This window comes from Myotis davidii, unplaced genomic scaffold, assembly GCF_000327345.1.
Source record: "Myotis davidii unplaced genomic scaffold, ASM32734v1 scaffold964, whole genome shotgun sequence".
Classification (NCBI taxonomy): domain Eukaryota; kingdom Metazoa; phylum Chordata; class Mammalia; order Chiroptera; family Vespertilionidae; genus Myotis; species Myotis davidii.
The window spans coordinates 2,357,090-2,382,102 of NW_006298351.1; the positions used below are offsets into that span (position 1 = coordinate 2,357,090).

General features: G+C 48.7%; 1 protein-coding gene across 3 annotated transcripts in view; it reads right to left on the reverse strand.

Annotated features, from left to right (window-relative positions):
- The window catches only part of TTLL11 (tubulin tyrosine ligase like11), a 148,802-nt gene that overhangs the window by 23,606 nt on the left and 100,183 nt on the right, over window positions 1-25,013 (reverse strand). For 2 of the 3 annotated variants that reach the window (XM_015570647.1, XM_015570646.1), the window contains 2 exons: window positions 12,208-12,396; window positions 9,002-9,253 (listed from right to left, as the gene is read on the reverse strand). In XM_015570647.1, coding sequence (XP_015426133.1) covers window positions 9,002-9,253; window positions 12,208-12,396 — 441 coding nt within the window. The remainder of the gene's footprint in view (window positions 1-9,001; window positions 9,254-12,207; window positions 12,397-25,013) is intronic. The other variant, XM_015570648.1, reaches the window with a different exon arrangement.

The window sequence follows — 25,013 nt, forward strand, 5'->3', positions numbered from 1 at the left end:
ACACGGTTTTCTCTAATGATCATATCAGGTGCCTGGATGAGACTGGTGCTCCTTATATGATAAGCCTTCCCTTCCCAGGGCTGGAGCTAAGGAAGGGTGCATGGCAGGGAACGGTGGGAGAGAAGGCTGGAAATGTAAGTTGAGGTTACATCATGTGGGCTCCTGTACTGGCTAATCAGGGTTTTAATGGGCTGCAAAGAGCAGTCATCTGTAATGAAGTGTGCCCACCTGTCCCTACACATCCATGTAGGTTTCTGTCTGCTCTTCAGAGGAAATGGGGACTCCACATTCCAAAACACACCCTACATGTGACTTCCCCTTCCCCTCGCTGGTCTCTGTAGAGGGAAGGAAAGCCGGGCCTGCAGTGCTGTGTTCTCCGGCCAGTGCCCCACAGCTGACAGAGGCAAGCTCAGTGACAGTGATAACAGCGCGTCACCGGCACCCGTGCAGGTGTCACTGCTGTGCAGAAGTGACCCCCTCCCCCAGGAAACACTCACCAGGAAAGTCCTGGGGCCAAATCTGCAGACAGGGGCTCAAGGCCTCTGCGCTTGACCCATCTCCGTCTGTCCTCGGAGATTCTACATGGCCTGAGTCAGCACTGTGAGCCCAGGACTCCCAGCGCAGAATGGCAAGGCTCCCCACACCCTGTGTGTGGGCTGAGGCAGCATCGCTGGGGACCCCTGATGCTCATTTCTGACTTTAGGGGAGTCACCTGAAAACACAGGAGGAGGGAGAGGGCAGGGCTCTGAGCTCCCCTAGTTTAGGAGCAGAGAGGCCAAGAGAGCCAGGTTTTCAGTCTGATGTCAGCAATGGTGCTCCCTGCTGACAAGTTACAGGGTGTTTGGAATCCTCCTCCTCCCCAGTTGTTTCTTGTTTGTTGTTGTTGTTGTTGTGTTTTTTTTGGTCTGGAAATGTGGGTAGGCAGTTTGGCACACAAAAAAGAGCACGACTTGGGCGTTCGACAGACCAGGATTGAAATTCTGCGACTTACTTAAACCTCCAAGCCTTTATTTGTTGGTCTCTAAATGAAGATAATAATACCCGCCCACATGGCTGATGTGAAGATGAGATGAGGAGCCAGCATGGTGCCTGGCACATGACAACTCTTGGCTCCCTCTCCATCTCTTTCCCCTTTCTCCTCTCCTCCTCCAGAACTTGAGCCATCTCGGCCTGTGAGAGGTTGCCTGTGGCTGACCTTGTGGTGGGTGGCCTAGTGCTGTCTGGAGGAATGCTGCTGGCCAGTCAATGTGTGGGTGCAGGGCTCGGCTCCCCTGGCTTGGCCTGCGCTGTGAGGAGATCCCAACACTGGCTGGATTTGCCTGACAACCCTGAAAGTGAGACCTCTGGGATAGCTGTCCATCGGCTGAACTACATTCAATGCTGCTTTCAACTTTCCAAACATGTCCACATCCATTGCCCCCCAGCCAATGATAAAATGGTTCTTTGCGCTTCCATTTGTCATCATCCCTTGTGTGAATATCTTCCTTAGGAACCCGACAGGCCAGGGGTTGATTGGCAAGCAGGATTTGGCCATTTCAGAGGCCCCTCTCCAAACCCACGCACAACCCTAACAAGGGTGCCGGAAGTGTGCCGGCAGGAGCGGGGATGAGGCTGGTGCTCCTTATACGCTAGCACACTCTCTGGCTTCACTCCCCTACCTTCCTTTCCTCCCTGCCAGCCCTGTGCATATTTCTTAAGCCATCAATTCACATCCTGCTTCCTCCTGGGCTGGCTCCATATTTCAATCACCAGTCACGGTGGCAGACTTCAAAGCACATCAGTGCACAGTTATTGAGCCCCAGTAACAACACGTCAGTGGACGCTGAGCTTGTCACTTCCCCGGTCACCATGAGGACTATCTCTATTGGGTTCCCTGGGGCGGGGCTCGTCTCTCCCCAGGTATTCCAACGCCCTGCACCGCTCCCTCCCAAAGCTTCATCAGGAAGGGCGTGGCCATGGTTTTCTCTAATTATCATATCAGTGTCCTCTGGGCTCCCTGCTCCCCCCAGGGCAGGAGCGCTGCTGCTTGCTCTGTGGGTTAATAGAGTATAAAGAGTGAAACCGAACTGACCGCTGGTATGTAGTTATTTTTTTCCCTGACAGGTGGAAAATAGAAGTGTCGAACCTTTAGCAGGAGCCGTAATTTACCAAAAAGAATTCTCCACTTATCCCTTTTCCAAGGAAACTCATTCTCCTGGGTGATGCCGGCAAGTGCAGTTGATCGCAACATCTGCTGTGGGGACGGGAGGAATCCATGCTGGCTGCAGCGGGCAGGAAGTGCTTTAAAAGGATTTGGATTCTGTAGGCAGTTTGGGGGACACCATCCGCATGCCAGGCCTTTTCCTGCCCATTAGCTCTCTGGATCTTTACAAGTGCTCTATGAGGGAAGTACTCTTAGTCCCATTTCAGTGATGGGTAAGCTGAGACTCAGCCCGAAATTACACAGCTGGAATTCACATCAAGTCGTCCCTGGAGAATAGGGTGGCTGACTTGGGAGCTTTGGGGAGATGTGGGGAGGTGGCCCAGCCCCGGGCCCCAGGAAGAACCCAGGATGCAAGACTCAAAGTCTCTGGGGGTCCCAGGAAATCAGGAGATGGTAGAGAGCCCCTGCTGGGAATCTTTGGGATATAAGGCTGGGACAATGACAGGGTCACTGGAATACAGGTTCTCCCAGGTTTGTCTCCGTGGTTATAACATTCTCAATAGACATTCCAAAAGGGAAGGACTCTGGGGTTCAAGACTTTAGAATTAATTTTCATCCATCCATCCATCCATCCATCCACTCAATGCAGAATTTATTTTGTGTCCACTACATCAGGCAGTATTCTGGGCCCAATAAGTGATGCAAAGCAGAGTCAGTCTCGGGTACCACTCTCGGAAGTGAAAGTGACCTCAGAGTCTGGGGTAAAAATGTGAAGCCTTGGTAGCCCTGAATCCTTAAGACAGTTTCCCTTAATGTCTTGGGATGCAGTTCTTCAAATGTCTAAAGGATAAAGTCTTCAGTAGAAGAGGAGTCCAATCAATATGGTACCATGAGAAGCCAGAAAAACTCCTAAGATGGGCTAGCAATGTACATGGGAAAATTGAGCTGTGGAGTCAAACACACAGGACCCTGAACCTTGAACTTGCTGTGTGACCTTGAGTAAGTCACTGACACTCTCTGCATCTAAATTTCCTTATTTGTACAAAAATCAGGCTACTCACCATATGAAACTGTTTTGAGGACTAGCTTAGTGCCTGGAACATGTGGGGAAGTGACAAGTACTCCCAGCCTTCCTCCATGATGCAGAAACAGCTTGAAGAAATGTTTTGTTTTTAGAATCAAAGGAATTTGGGCACAGATGATGGGAGAGAATCACAAATCATTCAAGTTCATTAGGATCCCAAATATAGAAGGATTTGAAATGATCATCCCCATTTCCTTTCAACAACTACCGACATCTCATGGGAAATTTAGACGCCAACTTTTTCCACTCCATAAAATCCTATTTATAGAATTTCTTTTGTGTTCTTCCTTTTTTGTGCAGAGACGGAGATTATTTTTACCTGGAGACGTGTCTATAAGGTGAAAACTAACACATGATCAATATTGGTTTTAAAAAACACAAGCCACTAACTAAACACCTAGGGGGCGAGGGGAAGCAACTCCAGTTAATGATGCAGATAGCATATTAAAGGCTATTGCAACCCCAGGTGTGGACTCTCACAATACTGCCAGCAAGAGGTCATCAGGGACCAGGGGGATTTTCAAAGTCACGGAGGAGTTAATGCCAGAGGAGAGGCAAGACTCACTACACTTTCCTTCTAGAACATTCTAACACACCATGTTGCCTCTCAGAAAAAAACACCCCCCCCCTCCCCTCCACAGCTACCCATTATGAAGCCTATTAATATCGCCTTTTGAGAGAAGGGGGCAGAATGGGAAAAAAGAGAAAACCATTTTCTAATTTAAAAGGAGACCAGGATCAGAGACCACGGAGGGATGAGCGGGGATCTCCGAGGAGGACAGTCTGCACGAAGCAAAAACGAAAATGCTCAGGCTGTGGGGCAGCCACCTCCGTTGTCTAGAAACCAACCCAGTTGCGGCAAACTGTTTAGTTCTCAGGCTCCGGAGACGGCAATGCAGTGTGTGGGAACCGATGTCAAATCCTGATGGAGGACACGCTCGGAAACCGTGTTCTTAGTGAATTACACAGGACGCCCCCAAATTAGCAATCCAGGCGCAGGAAAACAACACAAATGCATTGCTCTCAGAGGAAGCTGTCACACTGAGGAGCCAGATCATTTCTGTTTCTCAGAGAAAGAGAAGTATCCACACCCCAGCAATTACTATGAAATAATAATAAAGAGGAGACAGAGAAAGAGGCACTTAATTCATGGTAATTTGTGCTACTCTTAGGTGCCTCCCAAGGAGATGACAGGAAAAGCTGGTTAGACAGTTAAGTCTAGACAAGAGAACGACAGTTCGTTATTCCTCATTTCCTGATGGAAGAGAAAAATAGGACATGGCCGGACCGGCATTAGCATAACTCACTCCTGAAACTGCTGATCCGTGCAGCACACTGTGAGCGATGGTCACTGGAAATAAATTCAGCTGGAATGTTGGCTATTTCGTTCCCTCCAGTTCTCTTCGAGGAACGTGGAGAAGAGTGAGTAGTGGTAGCGATGAAAGCCAAGGACAGCCTCTGCCCTGTGTGGGCTCTGAATGGAGGCTCCGTCTGTCCGGCCAATGTGTGTGTTTCCCGAGCAGTGCTCCAGAGAAGTCACTTGGTTCAATGTGACATATGGCATAAATACTATTAATTTATAATGAAGCGAGTTTTAAATGAAGTGCAAAGGAGAGAGGGAGAATAGTTGTTAGCAAGAGAAAATGCTTGTTGTTAAATTTAGCTGGCAAGGCCGAACATACTCAGATAAACCTGAAAGCAGAGGGTATTGTCTTTTATGATTAAATTGCTGTTGGGATCTTGTGGTACATTTTAAAAAGGAAATATCTATTAATAGCCGTGCAACGTTTTCTCTATTTCTCCTGTATCTTAATTACTCAGGGCACTTGCTGCCGTGTGTGTGTGTGTGTGTGTGTGTGTGTGTGTGTCTGTGTGTGTCGGGGATTTGGGGGGGCTCACTGTCTGAGCCCGTCTGCTCTGCTGCCGCCATCCCACCTGCAGACATCGCCATCCCCTGCAGACATCGCTACCCCACTGCAGACATCGCTACCCCACTGCAGACATCGCCATCCCCTGCCGACATCGCCATCCCACTGCAGACATCGCCATCCTACTGCAGACATCGCCACCCCACTGCAGACATCGCTCCCCCACTGCAGACATCGCCATCCCACTGCAGACATCGCTACCCCCCTGCAGACATCGCCATCCCCTGCCGACATCGCCATCCCACTGCAGACATCGCCATCCTACTGCAGACATCGCCACCCCACTGCAGACATCGCTCCCCCACTGCAGACATCGCCACCCCACTGCAGACATCGCTACCCCCCTGCAGACATCGCCATCCCCTGCAGACGTTGTGCTCCCTTCTCAGGGTCGCTGTCCTCCCTCTATCACACTAACACAGATGGGGAATGATGGCTGCAGGACCTAACAGTCTCTAACATCACAAAATCATTTTTTCATGCAAATGCCCTTAATTATAGAGAACAAAGGGATGGAAAAGCAGAAAGCTGATCACGCAGAGCAGATTTGTAGCGATATTTCTGACATCACCCAGTTCCAGTCTGAGCGCATTGTAGGAATCTTCTTGGCGAGAACCATTCCCCGTTGCTTTCTTTTCAGGGCGGCGTGTGGACACTGCAGTCCTCTTACTGTGCTCCTGGCTTCTCACACCGGAGCTCACACGCCCGTGCTCTCGATGGCAGCCATGCTTTCACTGAACCCCCATAGGGTTGAAAAGTTATTTTCTGAATGGCCGACACTGATACACGTATATTGAGCTTCTACACAGAAACCAGTTCTAGTTTCTCCTGAAAAATCACAAGCTGGGGCTGCCAGCCCAGGTATCCTCCCCGTGGTGCACTCTCCAGGCTCCAGGCCGTCTGCCCCTCCTTCTCCAGATCAGTCACTGCCTCTGCGTGGCTTCCCGCCTGCTCCTGGGGGCACCGGAGAGTGTGATTCCTATGGCTCACTAGCTTTTCTAACCCCCCTCGCTCTTCCCTTTTAGTAGAATTTTATTAGGAATAAAAAGGAAGCATTCAGTTTCCACCATCAATTTAGCCTGATGATCAACTTTTCCTAATTTCTGAACACGAGCCGCTCATGAACCCTGTTCTCAGGCTCTCCCCGCTCCTGGACGGGGAAGCCCTCCTTCACTCGCAGGCAGACTCCGGCTTGTAACAGTCCAAGCCTGCCTCCTCGGGGCTGCCTTGGCTCCACCAGGCAGAGGAAGAGTCTCCTCTCCTGTCCCCTCTTCTGTCTGCTACCCCAGGGCTCTGCCAAGGGTTGCATTTAATGACTTGTTCCCTGTGTGCTGTCTGTTAGACTGAGAACCCCCTGAGGGCAGGTGGGGCTCCATTATTTATCTCTGATTGTCCTATGGCTACCAGGCGCGGGAGAAGTTGTTAGGTCAAACGACACACTGTCCTTTCCCACATGAGGCTGAGACAGAGCAGGCCTCCCAGGGCCAGGTCCCCTGCAGCACCCAGGCTGTTGTCCACATAAAGCCGAGCCATTCCTCACTCTTTTTTAAAAAATATATATTTTATTGATTTTTCACAGAGAGGAAGGGAGAGGGATAGAGTGTTAGAAACATCCATGAGAGAGAAACATCTATCAGCTGCCTCCTACACACCTCCTACTGGGGATGTGCCCGCAACCAAGGTACGTGCTCTTGACCGGAATCGAACCTGGGACCTTTCAGTCTGCAGGCCGACGCTCTATCCACTGAGACAAACCAGTTAGGGCCATCCCTTACTCTTGTGGGTCTTGAGTGGACCCTTCTGTGCAATGGCACAGGGGCTGGGAAGGGCCCAGGAAGCTCCTGCCTTTGCTCTGGAAGGTCTCAGCCCCTGGACTTGTCATGCTGAGAGAAGACTGCGCACCCTCCTCACTCCCCTCTGTCCCTGCACTGTCCACGGCACCTCAAGAACCCTATGACTCGGGGCCCCTGTCACTGAGCTGTTTCCCTATATCCCAGGCCACAAAGGGGCAGAGAATGTTTACCTATTTTTCTCCTCTTCCTTGTTGTCGTCACTGTATTAGGACAGCAATATATACAGAACAATTCTATTTCCCAGCTTCCCATGCAGATGGCAGTGGCCAAGAAGATAGATGAAATGGAAGTCATTGAATACAGCTTCTGGAAAGCTTTGGAAAGGGTCTAATTCATTTGGCAGAGGCCTTCTGCACATCCTCCTTTCTTCCTCTTTCCTGCCTGGAAGTTGGCCATGATGGCTGGATTTTGAGCAGCCACCTTGTGAACACAAGGCAACTCTGAAGCTAGATGCTCATGCTGAGAATGGATGAGCAGAAAGACAGAAAGTGGGATGCTGACCACTTTGTGGAGTCATTAACTAGCCCTAGAACCCCCACTGCCAAACTTCCTGTTATACGACAGAAATGAATCACACTATCTAAACTATTTAAAGGTGGGTATCCATTACTGCACATCAAATGAAATTCCTAAGCGAGTCAGAGGGTGTTGTTATTTTCTCAGAGAAATAACAACACTTGTCTGTTGACTTTCTTGAAATTTCAACTGCCTACTAGAAATAATAATCAGACTCCCATTTAACAAACAGCTCCCCTGAACTAGGCACTGGGCCAGGTGTTTTATGATATATTATATCCCAACCTCATGATAACCTTGCAAGGCAGGAGAGATTGTTCCCATTTTACTGATGAGACTCAGAGGAGACAAGCGACTTGCCCAAAGCCACACAGTAATGCACTTGGCTTTGAAGCCAGACCCCAAAGCCTGTGCTCTTCCACTAGCTTTCTTTTTGCCCCTGAAACTAACACAAAGCCCTTCTCAAAATCACCAAGCAAATATTACTTCAGGGTTACTGAAATGGCAAAAATTCTGCTGATACTGCCGTTTACCATTCTATCAGAAACATCAGAGTTAGAGTTAGAGTTTGTAAAATTCCCTTAGAGGAAACTGGGACAAAAATGGTTCCTCAGTCAAAACTTCTAATTATTTGCTTTAGTGAATAAACCATGAAGTGTGTGACTTTGAAGAGCAAGGTAGAGATAGTAAAAGCAACGATGAGAAAAACCACGGTAGCATCGACACTGACAGTTTGTCTGAGGTGTACAACACACTGTGCTGGGGTACAGGGAGCTTCACCCCATTTGATAGGTCCATCGAGGTTCAGAGATGGTCATTAATTTGTCCAAGGGTTACATAGCTAGTATGTGATCCCGTATTGCCCCCACGTGTCCAGGTAAGAGGCAAATGACGAATAATTTACAGAGATTAAGTGGCAATGGCTTATTTTGTAGGTGTCAGCAAAAATCCAGTTTTATCTTGAAAATAATGTAAAATGTGTATTATACTCTGTAATATAACCTTGTTATCTTTATAGTAGAGCAAACGTGTTAAACTATTTATTGACTGAATTATTTAACTTTTCTCTCCTGAAACTGACACTTTGGAAAGATGTGCCTTGTCTCTTGGCTGTGGCTTCATAAACACTCCCCACGCAGCCACATGCTGCTGGGAGAACATCAGCCCAGTTCAGGAAGCCCAGGTCTGTCTGAGTCCAGGGGGGAATTACTTATATGTGGTTTAAAGACCTGGTTCAAGGTAGCACAGAATTGTTTTTTAACCACAACATAAGGTTGTGAATGCTGACACACTCATAATATCCATTCATTCATTCATTCAACAAAGACGACACTGGTCAGATCCAACCGTAGGGGGGCCCTGACCCAGCACCAGAGCCCCCAGCCCCCAGCAGCAGTAGGGCAGATGGGACTGGCCAGAAGTGGGGCTGGACCCTACCCTGCCCGCAGCCCAGGTCAGAAGGGCCGGTCTCACTGACCTTATGAAGGTACGGAAGCCTGTTGGTCCTAACTTCATTGTCCCCTTGATTCCCAGGAACCGGATAAACAAGTTTGCCATCCTGTCCACCAGGCGCAGGTAGTTGAACTGCTTGGCATACTTGGGGAACACCTGCTTGAGGCAGATGGAGGGCAGGTGGGCCTCAGGTTTGGGGTTGCCTTCCGAGGTGATGGCCAGATCATTGTCGGAAGGATCTTCCTTTCCGGCTGATGGGTTCTCCAGCTGCTGAGACCTGAAGCACACAAGGGATTAACAATTGAATCACTGGAGCGGGCTTTACAGCACAGAGAGCCTTTCTCTTGCACAATCTCCTTTCCTTTAGAGTTACAGCAACCTCGGGAGGTGGGTATTGTCACCATTTTTACTGTACAGACCAGAGAACTGACTTCAGAGAAGCGACCTGCCCACACTCACAGAGCCAGTCCATGCCAAAGCCAGGATTCAGACCCAGGACAGGGCCTGCCCTGGAAACTTACGCTTCCCCTACCCTACCATCCTGGTTTCCCAATAGGACAACTTCCTTGACTATATGTACTCAGGATTCAAGAGAATACTCTATTTATTATGGAACTGTCTGGATTTGATTTTTAAACTCCTACTTATGGGTAGTAATTGAATAATTAAGAAATATAAAAATCTCATTGAGGGTTGGCAAGAAGCCATAGGCACGGTTAAATGAACAATTTGCAAAGATACATCAGTTATCTGTTTCTAGGAATAGGCACAATTATATTTTCGGGCTTAACTATTTTCTTATTTGGAACTCATACAAAAAATGGTTATATTGCTGTGATTCCTTAGTCAGGATGTTTTATGAAATTATTCTGATATTCAAGAAAATTCAACAGTGTTCTGGGGACACAAATGCCCCCTCCTGCAAAGGGGAGCGGCCCGGCAACTTTCCGGCAGCCAAACTGGCTTCATCCTCATCTCCTTCAACTGGAGGCAGGAAGTAAAAGTCAGGTGGTTCCTTCTCAGATGAAATGAAATGCTCTCCTATTAAAGTTATAGGAAGAAAGATGAGAAAAAGCAAGCAGCACTGCTGATGGAAGTTAGCGCTTAAGTTACTGGATAAGTGGTAAGCACCGACTTTATAAGCACTCATTAAGTTGATGTTAAAGGGAAGATTCAGAAATGTACGGTGTGAATACACTTAGTGACCAGGAAAACAGCTCAGAAAATGTGTCAATCGACACAACTGTCCCACCTGCACGATCTCGTGTGCTCTTCACGCAGCCCCGTGAGGCAGTCTGTGATTATTACACCCCTGTCCCAGGTGGAGACACTGAGGCGCAGCAGGGTGGAGCACCTCTGCACCCCGGCTGGCCCCGAGTCAGAAACCTGTGCTTCTCACCAGTGCTCACTCCATTTTGCCATCATTACTCTGCAGCACATCACATGCACGTCGGGGCTTACAACACCCTAAGTGCTGCTATTTATTGTTTGCTTTAAATCGTTTTTATGGGCTCTAATAGTAATTCATGCCCTTTTAGACAACTTGAGAAATGTATTACGGAATCAAAACCATTTGTAACCCCACGAGTCAGGGATGAACTGTGTTAACATTTTGATTTATCTGTAAAGTTAGGTTCACATGACACACAGTTAAAATCCTTCTTGCACACTGTAAGTATCTTCCTGTGGCACTGAACATGTTTTCAGGAGCTCAATTTCTCATGGACACGCAATGCTTCATAGTGTGCCTGAACCATCACTGAATTAAGGAGTGAGTGTCTGCATGGCCTGTCTTTGACTAAACAGTCAGGTGACCTAAGTGATGTGCTCCCTCAGAAACAACACGTGTGACTAGATGCAGCCTTGGTGTCATTCTGTCCAATGACATCATCGATTCCCTTTTATTATGGTCTAATGTACATAACATGCACTCACCGCTTTTAAGTATTTGAAATGTATGACCCTATGGCATCCAGTACCTTCACAAGGTTGTAGAACTCTCTCTAGTTCCAGAACAGTTTCACAATTATGTCATTTTAGAGAAGAAATCTTAATTCTAGGGAGACATCAATACCAACGGGCCATTTAATCAGCAGGCCCTCCAGCGTGGTGGCCTTAGCTCGGTTGTCCTGGTGATGGGGACCTCTCAGGTCTTCCCGATGGCCTGTCAGAGGATGTCTCCCTCCAGGATCCACAGCCTGCGTCCCACCTGCCCGCAGAGCCTTTCACGTTTCTCTCAAGGGCCGCAGCACGCAGCGGATGGATGACCACCATTCCCTTCCTTCTGCATCCCAATTAACCTCAAGATGAAAAGGGCCTTCCAAGCCACAGATGCCATTTTCCTGGACTCAAAACCACAGATTCAGGGGGAAAGGGTTTTGCTCGACTGGAAGAAGGTAGTAAAGATATAGCTGATATATAAGAGGAAATAAAACAATGAGGAATAGTGTCTTTGCTGGAGATAATTTCAGTTATCACATTGAGATCCAGGTTATCACAAATACTATAAAATCTTGTTTTTACTTAATAGCACTTTAATGGAAATGTCGGGCTTATGAAATAGAAGTGACTAGTAAAAAATATAAATCAAGTTTACTAGTCCGTTGGGGCAGTTTTTTAAAATTGAATTTGGTGTATCCTTGATTCATTAAAATAGGGGAAAGCATCCCAGAATGGTTTATTATCGTTTTTCAATAAAATGGAATTATTTTTATTAAAACTCTTGTGAAAAAACACCTGATCTCTATTTTGCCTGGCAAGCAGCTGTCAAAAATCACCAGTATTTACTGGGGACCTGCTACATATACTTCAAGCATTGTGCCAAGAAACATATCATTTCACTTGCCCCTCATAGCAATTCTAAGAGGGAGGCAGAAACTGTTCCCATCTCACCGATCAGGAATCTGACGCCCAGAGAACCTGAATACATGCCCAGCATCACAAATCAAGAGTGGAATCAGAAGTTATACTCAGTACTGTCTCACTAAACACTCTATGTTTAGTTCACTATATAATTCTTATGCTAATAATTTGATTGAAATCAAAGACTTTTCTTCTTCTGTATAAGCTGTGTATATTCCCAGAAATTAACAACAGAGAAAGGCAGACAAAGCAAGGAAAAGTTGCCGATTCAGGGAAGGCGCTCGAATTCTCTCAGAGAAACACTTTCCGTTTTTAGTTAAGCATCCCTTCGACAATTTATTCTTCATGAACCACTTTCCAAGCACTTACCTGTCCCTGGGGCCTGGGACACAAAGGCGAGGTGCACACAGTCCAGAAGCACTTGACCCAGTGGGGAAAGACAAGCCCCATCCATTGCAATCACTGAGGAGGTGGAGGTAGCCACGTGAGGGTCCAGAGTTTGGACCCAGAGCATGTGGGCAGAGCAGGTTTGCTGGGCCTCGGCAGGAGGCGGTGCGCCTGAAGAGAGACAGGTGGGCATATGACCTGAAAGCCCACGGGGCCTGGGTCTTATGGGATCTGGAATGTCAGACACGGGGCTTGGATTTGGTGGGTTTTAGGGAGAGAAGTGCGGTGAAGACGAAGGAGTCTGTCAGCGGGATGGTCCCTGATGGGGGATGGATGATGCCAGGAAGCTATTGGAACATCCAAGCCAATGATTCTGAAAGCACGGTCAGTGCATCAGCACCACCCGGGAGCTTGTTGGAAATGCACATTCTTGGCTCCACCCCAGGCCTGTGGACTCGAAACCTGTGAGCGAGCGGGCAATCTGTTTTAGGAAGCCCTGACCTGATGCTGATGCCGGCTGAAGTCCAGCTGAAAGATGACTGGTAACTGCTTGACCATGGGGGACAGAGTGCCCTGGTTCATGTTCCCGGCGATCCTGTGACCCAGCAGGAGAGTCTGGTGGGCAGTGGCGCTGCGCTGGCCAAGGGAGGTAAGCGGGCTTCCTCCCCTATAATTTGGCTGAGGCCTGTCCTCCCAGTCACTTGGAATTTCAAATGCATGTTGGCCTTCTTGAGGAAACTGCCAGCTATGTGTGGCAGAAGTCCCTTAAATTAGCCCAGCAGCTCATTTAAAGAGTTGGAGGATGAAGGCACTAAAAATAAACATAACTACCATGTCGCCCAGCTCTGTCACTTGATAAATGTCTGCCATCACAGAGGCCCCATTTGCTTGATGGTGATGCTATGCTATTTGAAGAGAAGGCGTCAGACTACAGAATGGGTGAAGCATGTGTTTCCAAACTGATGAGGAAAAAGTCTGAATGAGAGCTTTTTGTCTGATGTTCAAGTCCCTAGAAGACCTAGACCAGTGATGGCGAACCTTTTGAGCTCGGCGTGTCAGCATTTTGAAAAACCCTAACTTAACTCTGGTGCCGTGTCACATATAGAAATTTTTTGATATGTGCAACCATAGTAAAACAAAGACTTATATTTTTGATATTTATTTTATATATTTAAATGCCATTTAACAAAGAAAAATCAACCAAAAAAATGAGTTCGCATGTCACCTCTGACACGCGTGTCATGGGTTCGCCATCACTGACCTAGACCCACACTGGGTCTGTTCCCACCTGCTCCCCTTCATCCACTGGCCTCTGAACGCTTGCCTGGCCACTTCCACCTCACTTGTCCACTTTCTTCCATAGCATCGTGTAACACCAACAGCGACACACACTGTTGACGGTACTGGTAGCACCTACTATGTGCCAGGAACTGTCTTAAAAACAATTAATCTTACAAAATCCTATGAAGTGGAGTTATCATCACTTCCATTTTACAGATGAGGAAACCAAGGCACAAAGATACTAACTAAACAAATTGTGGATCAGGGACAGAAACCCAGGAGGCAGAGTTCCTTATTTCTAACTACTGCACGATGCTGCTTCCATGCACGGGAGTAACCAGGCACTGAGCACCCGAGGGCCAGGTGGGTTACTTGTCACATCTCCTCTGACCCTGGCAATGCGCCTATAGAGTAGGTACTATAAGTGGCCCCATTGGCCCTATTTCTCCTGATGAGAAAAAAATCAGCTTCAGAGAGGTTAAACCACTTTCCAAAGGCTACTCCGCTATTAAATGGCTGAGAATGAGGATTTGAGCCTGGATCTTTTTGAGTTCAAAGCCCAGATGCTTTCCACTCTATCACGCTGCAACTCATCCTGGTTACACAACTTCTCTGAACTCCTCTCTTCCTCCCTACAGAAGTCTCTGACTTATGGGTTGGTGTGAGGCTTACCAGGGAGAGTGGCTGGGAGGGTGCTGAGCCTCAGCCTGGCACACAACTGTTTAGGATAAAGCACAGCCTTTCTAGAAAGCATGCAGAGGAGTCTGCTCAGAGGCTTGTAACTGACCTCAGTGTGATGCCCTGGGAGGGACCCGCACTTGTCTGGGCGGGGCTGTTCCACTGCGATTGCCAAACAAATCCGCTCTGGGCTCACAGGAATCACTGACGCACAGGGTTTGTGGCGTTTGTGAATTAACGAAGGCCCGGCGGCAGCAGCAGACCAGGTCTCTGTCCCTGCTCGGGATGAACTCCAGAGCTGCCCGGCCCGGGTTCTGCAGGAGCATCTTGCTGCCAGGCCAGGCAACGCATGAACACAAGGACACTCACGAGGACGTACTCAATGGCCCCCATTCCCACTGACCAGAGCTCACTACTGTGGAGCTGGGAGGGCCTTCAGGGCTCATGGGGCCCAGTCCTCTCATTTTCCGGATGAAGGAAGTGACAACTCATTTTACAAAGACCTCCCATATGCTGCTTTTCTAACAGGGCTCTGCTCTGCCCCTCTGCCCAGAGCGGTATCTCCACCTTGTTGCCCTTGCTCTTTGTCTCAGAGCTCGGGCAGTTAGTGAACTGTGCCGTCTCACAGGCCAGGGAGGGGTGCTGCCAGGTGGTCCGAGTGAGAGGCAGGGGGTGCTCAGGCTCCGTGCAGATCCCAGCTCTGCACTCTTCACCTGGGTGTCCTTGGGCAAGTCCGATAACCTCACAGCTTCAGTTTCCTCTCATGTAGACTGGGAATAATAATGGTACTAACCTTTAGAACTGATGTAATTACAGAGCAAAGGAATGCATGGTGCTTAGCACAGCCTCAATACCTGTGAGACACCTTGGTTAGATTCACCACATCTTAATCTCCCGTGTGCCATCATCGTGAGAGGCCCCCGGTCCAGTCACCAGCCTCAAGGTGAGAGGTGGGCATACAGCTCTGGGAACTCAGGAGAGTATGGAGTTTCCTTAACCAATTTCTGACATTCTGCCCTCCCCCCGCCCCACCCCTTTAACTGGACACCAGACAGTGGCCCTGTTCCTCTAAGCCAGGTACCTGGGGAATCTCACTGCAGACTGCCTAAGCTTGGACTGCACCTGCCTCTTGCCCCAAGCTAACTAAAGCCCCACACGAGTCCCATTTTCTCGGGCCTCACTGGACATCTGCCCCTTATCTGATACCATGGCTCTCTACTAAGGATTATTGATGCCACAAAACAATGCCACAAAGTAATTGCCTCTCGCCACATACAGAGCAAGTTGAACTGCGGGCTCAGAGGGGGCACTAGCAGTGACCTCATTTTCCTTTATGGGGAAGTTGAAGCAATGCCACTTGCTTGAGGTGGTGGCAAAGGCAGGCCCACTTCTCCTGACTCCCTGTCCAGAGCCTTAAAAAAAGAAAAAGAAAAAAGGAGAAAACAACATCACTATTAGGCTGAAATGCCAGAGAGGCCAGAACTCTGACACTGAGGGAGAAGCTCCAGGCTCTCCCAGCCACTCCAGCAGGCAGGGCCCAGAATTCTTTTGCCCAAAAGGGTTACCAAGTCCCTCCTCAGCCCTTTGAGTACACCACCTGTCTCTCTGTGGACGATTAGGCTCGGGCTAGCTTCTTACAGAAGCCCGGAGAAGGATGTTTCAAACTGTGAGCCTTGTCTGTGCTGGCTGCCCAGGGCCCCACCGGGCAGGCACGTCTGGTCACTGCCTGCTTACTGCACTGTCTTCCGCATTGCACACCCCTCCCTCCTCTCTTAAATGCTTGTTCCCAATTTCCCCTTGAAAAACACTCATCCTTCCCATCTTAGATTCCGTGCCACCTTTTCCAAAAAGCATACCAAAGCTATTGGAGATAGAATCAACCATCCCTTTCTAGATAACCTTCCAGACTTTGTACATCATCATCAACATCATCATCATCATCATCATCATCATCATCATCATCATCTTTTCTTCGCAGTCATTATCACGACTGAAAGGGTGATCTGTGCAACTGTTTGATGCCTGTTTCTTTTACTAGATTGAAAGCTGGGAGGGCAGGCAGTGCTCTCATTTATTATGACGGTGTTTATAGCCTCAATACATTCCTGGCACATAGTAGGTGCTCAGAATATCTGGCAGTAAATATAGTAACTGTTTCAATGAGTTCTCATGACAATTCAATTAATTAGACACAATAATTGGCTCAGGTTTACGTTGGAGGACACTGAAGCTGGGAGAGTTAAGTGGGCTGCCTAAGTGATAAGCTGGAACTGAAATGGGTGGCTGTCTCCAGAGGCCACATTTTAACCCCGACACCACCACAGCCCTCTGCTTCTGGCTGCCGATTACTGGGAAGACCTGCCTATCTCTGGAGAACAGCAGGGCACTGTGTGACAACCATAATCAGCGGTTGTATTAGCCTCTCTTTTACAACCTCCAAAATTAGCAGGGAAGGCCAACTTGGGCTTTCATTGTCTAGTTCTGCTAATGAAGGGATCCTTTTAATTACATATTCAGTGTCTATCTGCAAAACAAAGCGTTTTAGTGTTTAAACACAGTTCTGTACCAAAGTCTAGAGCTGTGTGAATACAGACAATAGGGAGAAAACCATGTGTAGAAGTTATTTTTTGTTGAGACTGTAATTCTTTCTGGCATTCAATTTCTTCTAAACCTAGTTCATTTTCTACAGGGCTCCTAATTCTCCTTTGTATACTGTGTGCCCAGTGATGAGGATCCAGGCATTCAGTAGGCGTGTCCCATGTCAAATATCCTTCCCCCTCAGATTTCCGATGAAATGGTAGCTTTGTGAATTTCACTTGCCACTGATTTGCCTTGAGGGGCCTCCCCACCAAGGGGGGGCCAGTGCGTCCTGCCAGTCAACCCTACGTTCCAGGTGTTGAATGCAAAACCGAAGGTGGACTGTGTCCCAGGGGCTCGTGGCGTTTGCATCCCTGTATAGGATTTGTACTGGTGTGAGTGAGGTCCATGTCTGAGGCAATGCAGCCCTGACTTTGCATTTTCACTTGGTCAGGGGGAAAGGAGAGTAACTCTTATGAGCCCCCCCTACCCCTCCATGGGCCAGGAACTCTCCAACACATTAATTATCCTGGTTAGGCCACACTGAGACCCTAAGAGGGAAATATTAACCTGTGCTCTGGAGCTAGAATGTCTGGGTTGGAATCCTGCCCCTAACAAGCTGCGGACCTTGGAAAGGGTCTTAACCTACTAGTGTCTTAGTGTCTTTATCTGTTTCATGGGGATAATAATTCTACCCCTGCCACAGCAGTGCTGTGAGAATTAAATGGGTGAATACACGCAGAGCATTTAGATCCATACCTGGCATGCGGTAAGCACTCAATAGGGGGTAGATGTTGTAATAAAAGCTAAAGTCAGGTTAAACGAAGTACTCAAGGTCACACACCTAACGGTATCATGTGATAACCTGGGTCTGTCTGGCTTGTGTGACCCTGTTCTTTCTAGGCATCAATCGAGGTTAGGGGAATCCCAGGGGTTTCTCTGCTGGCCCCCCAATAGGGGACTACAATCACAGCCCACGCCCTGGTAGCGTGACACACCCCATTCCCACCTGACCTCAGTGTGAGCACACTGGTTTCTGTCTCTACTGCTCCAAACACACTGCTCTCTCAGAGTTGACCATGGACCTCATGGTCCATGGTCAAAGATCAACCTTGATCTTTCTCCAGCTCAGCTCTTCATAGCACCTGATGCAGTTGGCCACTCTTTCTGAATGCATCTGTGCCCATGCATTCTCCTAGAGTTTTTCTGCTCTCTGCTCTTCCTCTGAGGGCCCTTAGTGCGAGGTGGTACCTAGGCCTGTCCTTGACCTGCTTCCTGCCCTGCATAGCCTCCTGGGGCCACCTCATTTACACACAGAGATGACCCCAAGATTCCCTCGTGGCCTGGCTGCCTATGTCCTGCTCACCCTTTTGCCCACAGCCGGGTCCAAATCCTGCTCGTCCTTGCAAGCTCACTTCAAATGCCAGGACAGGCCTCCCCTGGTCCCTCCCACCCAGATATATTCTCTTCCAATTTCCCACAGCACTTCCTCTCTTGTGGAATCTGCCATTTTCTAAACTCCCATTATGGCCATTGAAGCCCATGGCTTCTTTCTCCCATCGACTGTGTGTTTGAAGAAAAAAAATTCATTTTTGCTCCCCTCATCGTATTCTCCACTTAATAGGTGATGCAAAAGCAGATGTGCTGAGAAACGACTGTGTAAGATACATATTCTTTAGGACAAATAAATGAGGAATTCGGTGTCCTTTTGCCAAAAGGCAAGAAAACAGACAGGGTAATCTCCGGGTGTCATTTTCAGCTTAAGGTTCTATGAAGACATTGCTCAGCGTAATAACACAACGAAAGCAATTTATGGTAATAAGAATAATAGTCATCCTGGGTCCACTCTGTACTAACTGAGTGGCCGTGGGGAAGCCGCACTATTGCTCAGCCTGCTTCTCGTCTGTAAAACTGGGCGCAATGGGATGACATAAAACAAGAGGCAGGGGTTTGGCTGGAGTGCTAGAGAAATGGTAGTTATCACTCACTTGACACATTTATAGCATACCCCCCTCAGAAATCAGAGACACCGAGCAGCACAAGCCCAACCTCCTCCGGGAAGATTTAACTGCCTCCTCCAGTCCACAACGTTCTTTTCCTCGAGAACTTTGATCCTAACAAAATTAGGTTTAAAAAAAACGCAGCTAATAAATTAGGCATGCATATTAGCAATCAGGTCCAGAGAGCAAGTCGAACTTTTTTCTTCATGCAATTTGAATTCCCCTAACATAGAGTTGTTGTCAAAATCCATTAAAGTATTTAATTTCACTTGTCATTGCACAATTCCCCAAGCAGACATCCAGACAGTTCACAGAGCTGTTTCTCACAGAAGTACTAAATGTTTAGTTATCATGGTACATCTTTTCAGCAATGTCTCCCTGATGGCTCGAGAGACTCTCAGAGATAGCTTAAGTTCAAGAATAAGGTTAGGGAGGGAGGCAGAGTTGTAGGGATTACACATCAAGCAGGCCTGGGTTTTAGCTGCCACTTACTAGCTGAGTGTCCTGGGGGAAGGTACTCAACCTCTCTGAGCATCAGTTTCCTCATTTGGAAACTGGTGCACAGGGTTTTAGTGGCACTAAATGGAACACCACATGTAAAGAAATGTGAAGTATGCCAGACATATCATTCGCCCTCAACACGAGAGAATTTAAACATTCCCGAAATCAGGGTCTAGAGACTGCTGCACACTCGCCACCCCCTCAAGGGATAGCCTTAATGAGCAGTGTATTTATTGGGACAACAGTGGCCAGAATTACTCAGTCCTGACTTTCTTCTTTCACAGCAGCCTCTCCAAGCACCATTCAAACACATGAATATCCCACTTGATCAATCCACCTGGTCGGGATACAAGGTCTCCATGCCAACGGGCATGTGGTGGGGACTCCCTCTCCCAGAAAGAAAACAAAAGTAAGTCTGTCATCTGGTTTCCCTACTAATGAACAGTGAGCTGAAGTCAGAGCTGGCCTCTTCTCGGTGGTCATGTCAACGCTGACTGAGCTAACCTGTCCTGCCAGGGAGCAAGGGGGACATTGGGGAGGTGGTGGTGGGGGGATGAAGGACCAGGTTCATGAGAGAAGTACTCTCATTTGTTAAAAAAAAAACAAACTGCTGGTAAAAGTACACCCCTCGCCAGGGAATGGCGGAATTCCAGTTTTTATCATGTAGTCTTTTGGTGATAACTGGATGTAGAGGCTCCCAGAAAGGCCAGTTCAAACCCCGTGAACGAGCACATGTTGACTCCTCAGCAGAGAGAGGGAAAGCGCCTTTTGTGCCTGTGTCATGCTCGGCATTTGGAGAACGGAGGCCTTGCGCCTGCACTGGTGCCTCTTGCTACAGTGCAGTGGCCAGTCTATGTTTCCCATCTGTGGTCTAATGCAGCTGGGGAAGAACAAAGCAGTGTGCCCATTTTACAGGCAAGAAAACTGAGTGCTATGACCACAAACTGGTGAGGACTGACCTTTTCCTTTTCTCTTTCCTGATTAGCATCTGCCACCCCAAAGGCTCCATCCCTGACAGTGCTTTAATCCTTCCCTTCACTCTTCAGCTCTGTTTGGCTTTTAAAAGTCACCTTTTAAGTCCATCCAGTCAAATCCACTCAGACATCCCATTTGCATCCAAGTTGAACATGATTTGCTCCCCACCCCCTCTACCCCCCACAAACTGCCTCTTGCCTTTTCCATGTTGTTATTGGCAAATTCAGCCTCCCAGGGAGCCAAGCTCAAGACCCTCAAGTCAGCTTTGGCTCCTCTCTCTTCCTCACCCTAGTTTCCGGGGACCTGTACAGAAGGCTCCCACTGTCCCCTCTACATTCAGAGGCTCTGATTCAAATATTTTGGGGAATCGGAGCAGCGGAAGCAGTAAGTGCTGCGGTTCCACAGAGGCTGTGGGGTCAAGGTGCCTGGGCTCTTGCTGATTTCATGCCTGTGTGCTAAGCACCTGCTCTCCTCTGATCCTCACTACAGCCTTTGAGGTTACCATGATTCTCATTAGGACTCCCATTTTTGTATGAGACACAAGAGTGGTGACCTAATTTGCCCGAGGTCGTCTGGGTTGGCTCCTGGGAGAGTCCCTCAGGAAGGGCTTACACACCTTGATTTCAGACTTCTGACTTCCAGAACTGTGAGGGATTGCATTTCTGTTTATGGTAACATCTGACGGTAGCCCTAGGAAGTCAATACATACGAGGTCTCAGTTTCCTCATCTCTGAAATGGGTAACCTCAGAGAGCTACTATGAGATCATGTAACTGAAAAGCAACTAGAATGCTATCTGGTGCACTGTAGGTCCTCCATCCGAGTTACTTGAACCAAACTAAGAATTCTGAGTCATTATCTTGGAAACTTCTCCCCAGGGCACCCCTGGCGAACTGCCTCTGTCTACAATATCAGGTTTGTAAAATGTTTAACTTCAGAACCCAAGAGCCAGAAGGAGGAGCCACAGGGAGTATCTGCTCCGAGCCCAGGTGTGGAGGATGAACGGAAGTCGGCAGAGAGGTCTGTGTCCTTGTGAGGCTGGTAACTAAGTGCTGGCCCCGCTCCAGCTCTGATGAGCCTGTCACAGTGGGTTTCACAAAACATCTGTTTCGGGAACAAGCCTGTTGTTTCAGGCAAGCTCTAGAGAAAATGGTATGTTTTTCCTATACTCAGCCATGACATGTTCACTGGAGCTGAATATTTCTAAATGTGACCAATATCTTAAGTGGCAGAAGCCCATCAAACTCCTTGAGAACACAGATTGCTTGTGGGCAGCCCAAGCGGCTTGGCTTCCTTGGTGCCTGCAGACCTATGGCAGCTAGCGTTGGGGGAGGGGGGGAGGGGGAGTAGCGAGCTCTCTGAAATTGGTCCCTCTAAAGGTGATGCTTAATTCTGCAAGAGAGTCAGGTCCCCGAGCTTCATGCATATGGATGCCCGCAGCGGTCCAGTGATAACCTGCAATTTCTCTCCCCACGTTAATCGGCTGCAGTTGGCCGCTGAGAACTCGAGTGGGAAACGCACTGCCTGTGCACATATCAATGATCCCTGGGACTGAACTTTGCTGGATTTAACTTAATTCCAACTCAGATAAGAAAGCACCTGAGCAGCATCCCATGTGAAGTGAGCGGACCGTGCCTCGGCATGATATGAGAAAGGGCCAGAAGGCAGACCAGCAATTAGAATGTGACAGTCCCTGCAGTCCCGCAGGTGAAGGGGGGATGTGGGCCAAAGAAGCAAACTCCTCCAGATCCTCCAGGCAGAGGCTCCTTGGGAGCAGACACAGAAAGTTGTCCTCTCCTTTGTCCCTGGGGTAGGGATGTGATCCGAGTAGAGTGCTTCCGCCCCTACAGGCAGATCAAGCCCAGAATACGCCTGCCTTCACAGACAGTCTCCTCCGCCCAGGCAGCTGGCGGGTGTGCTCCGAGCGAGTCCAGCCTGAATGGCTCTGGGGTGGGGCGGCAGGGCCCTGGGGTGAGCCATGCCCACTTCCCAGTGAGCCCGGAGCTTCCCCGCTGCAGTCTCCACTCCTATCTTTGCAGCCATGGCCTCCAGTCCCTACCCCACGTCTCTGGGTTCCAGGCTCCTCTTGGTCTCATCATTGACCCCTTCCTCACCAGTCTGCTGCGGGGGTCCCAGCATGCCATGGGGGCAAAGCCATCCTGTGACCTCCACCATTCTGCTTATAGACACCCCCAGCCCTCCAGAGCCCCTTCCTTGCTCCACTCTTCTCTATAGCACTTGCCACAATTAATCAGAGTATAGGTTCTACTCATTTATATTTAGTTTATTGTCCATCTCCTGCCCTCTCACCCTGCAGCCTCAATAAAGAGGGTCAGTTTCACAAAGGCAGCGGGTTTGATGGCTTTGTTTACACTGACTCCTCAGTGCTGGCACACAGTAGGTGCCCATGAGTGTTGGCTGAGTGAGTGACTGCATCAATGGCTGGCCCCTCTCTGTCTGCAGAATGGAGTCTAAACTCTCTGGCCTGGTCAAGTCCTCCCGTGCTCTGGCTGTGCCCCTCAGCCCCGTGCCATACCACATTCCCGTGTGAACTCCAGCCAGACTGCACTGCTCACCAAGTCCTTCTGTGATGTCCCAGCCTCGGCCTTTGCACGTGCTGTTGCCTCTGCCCAGAATATCGTATGTCACCTCGCCCCACCCTTCTGCTGGCATGGATGCCCTCCCCCACTACCCTGCATGGCACCCTATTTTTACTTCTTTTGAAGTCTTACACGCTATAGTAATTGCTCATTCACTCAGCAGCTGTTTCTAAACGCCCGGCTCCGAGAGGGCAGGATAATCTCTCACTCTCGATTCTCAAGGCACGCACCAAGCACACTGTAGCTGCACAGCTAATGTCTAGGGGGAAATGAGCCAGCTCTTGAGTCGCTATTGCTTCGTGTGTGAGAAAGGGGTCATGCCGCTCCTGCGGGAACCCGAGGATTAGAAACAACGTACAGAATGGGCGGCACCGACCACTGCTCCTGGCACAGGGTGGCCACTTCACACCTAGCAGCTCAGTATCGGCACTTCGATGCCACAGAGGGATCTGCTGTTAGAGCTGCTGTTTCCACTGTTCTAGAAGGCACCAGCTGAAGTCCTGGCATCATTCTCACCTCTGGGGGCCACCCTGAGAAGTGTCGGCTCCAGGGAGAATTCCTGTCCTTTGCTGTCTTAGCCGTCACATTCTGGCAGCTTGCCCACTGAGCAGAGAAGACCTCTAAGTGCTCTCCTCAGAACTGACTGTATTTATAAGCAGCATGCCATGGAACTGAAAACTTCCGGCGCCTCAGGGACCAACTGTTGGGGATCTGTTGTTTTCCATCTGAGGACACAGGTTCAGAGAGGTTGACCAACCTGCTCACAGGCTCACAGCTAAGTAGGGGTTTCGCTTCCTCATTCCTTAATGCAGAATTTTAATTCTTTCTGGTTGAACCTAGTGGACCTTAAGGAATTTGATAGATTAGTCTAAAACTCTCCCTTCGGCTAAATCCTGACCATATCATCACTATAGTAATCACTTGAGACAGAAGGAAACCTTTTGTACTTCCTTAATCTTCCCACAAGTAGCATCAAGTTCACTTTAGATGCTGGGACACTTCTCCCAGGGACCGTCTCTGCTATGCAAACAGAAGAAATAGATGTGACTCTCAATCCTCTCAGTCCTACTGGCCCCCTGGGCAAATGGCCTGCCATCGACGGAGAGATGGCAGTGTCCACCAGGGCCACAGCCACAGCCATGGCCACTCCCCCCCCCTTGCCGTGGGCACAGGGGTGCTGTTTGTGGCTGCACTGCGTGGAGGGGGCAGCGGCGGGAGCCATGCGGGGTCTGGAGCTCAGGATGTTGGTGGAAGGATCAGGAAGGTGAGCGAGGGGTGGCCCCAGTTGGAAGTGAACCCAGAACCCCCCTTTCAGTGGGAAGGGAGCTGTGAGTCATCTGCCACTACCAACAGACTAATGCACAACCTCTGGCCCCAGAGGAAAGCATTACTCCTAATGATTATTAGGTGTAATGACTAATTAGTAAAAATAGCTACCATTTACCAAGTGCCAACTGATGCTTGGTACTTAAGGCATATTATTTCTTTTTCCTATTTTATGCTTCTTATTTATTTTCTATTTTTCTCATTATAAAGTCAGTAGATGCTCATGGCAAAAATATTTAAAGATACTGAAAATCAGAAGAAGGAAACAGAAAGTCAAGCCAGCCTTTGTCTTGCTGCCCACACATTGCCACTGCTCCCAGGTTGGTGTCTTCTCCCCAGGATGGCTCTCCGTGCCCCTGCCTTCCCCGAGTGTGTGTCAGTGTGCACGGCATGTGAGATTTCACATGGTTGTGATCTCCCTTCTACAAAAAACTATTTTTAACTTGGGTAGGGTATTATTATCTCCTTTTACAGATGAGGATCCCGAGGCTCAGAGAGTGCAAGTAATTTGTCCAAAGTCACACAGCAGATAAGTGGCCGAACAGGGATTCATGTTGAGTCTTTCTTTTGTCAAAATCTTTTTCCCCTCTTGCCAGGCTACTTCCCACTCAATAAGGGAGAACTGGGAATAGGACCATTCCCTACTGAGAGGTGAGAGGCGCACGTATGCCGGGAGCCGGTCCATCCTTGCTGTTTCAAGGGACCTGGCATATATGGCATACTGTTCTTAATATATTTGCTCACCTTCTTGGCACTATGTGTTTTAACCAAGGTCACCTCTCCGAGAAAGGTTGTTTCCCCAGGTAGGGATTTTCCCCTGAAGTTAGGGAGGGAATAAAACCTCTTAACTA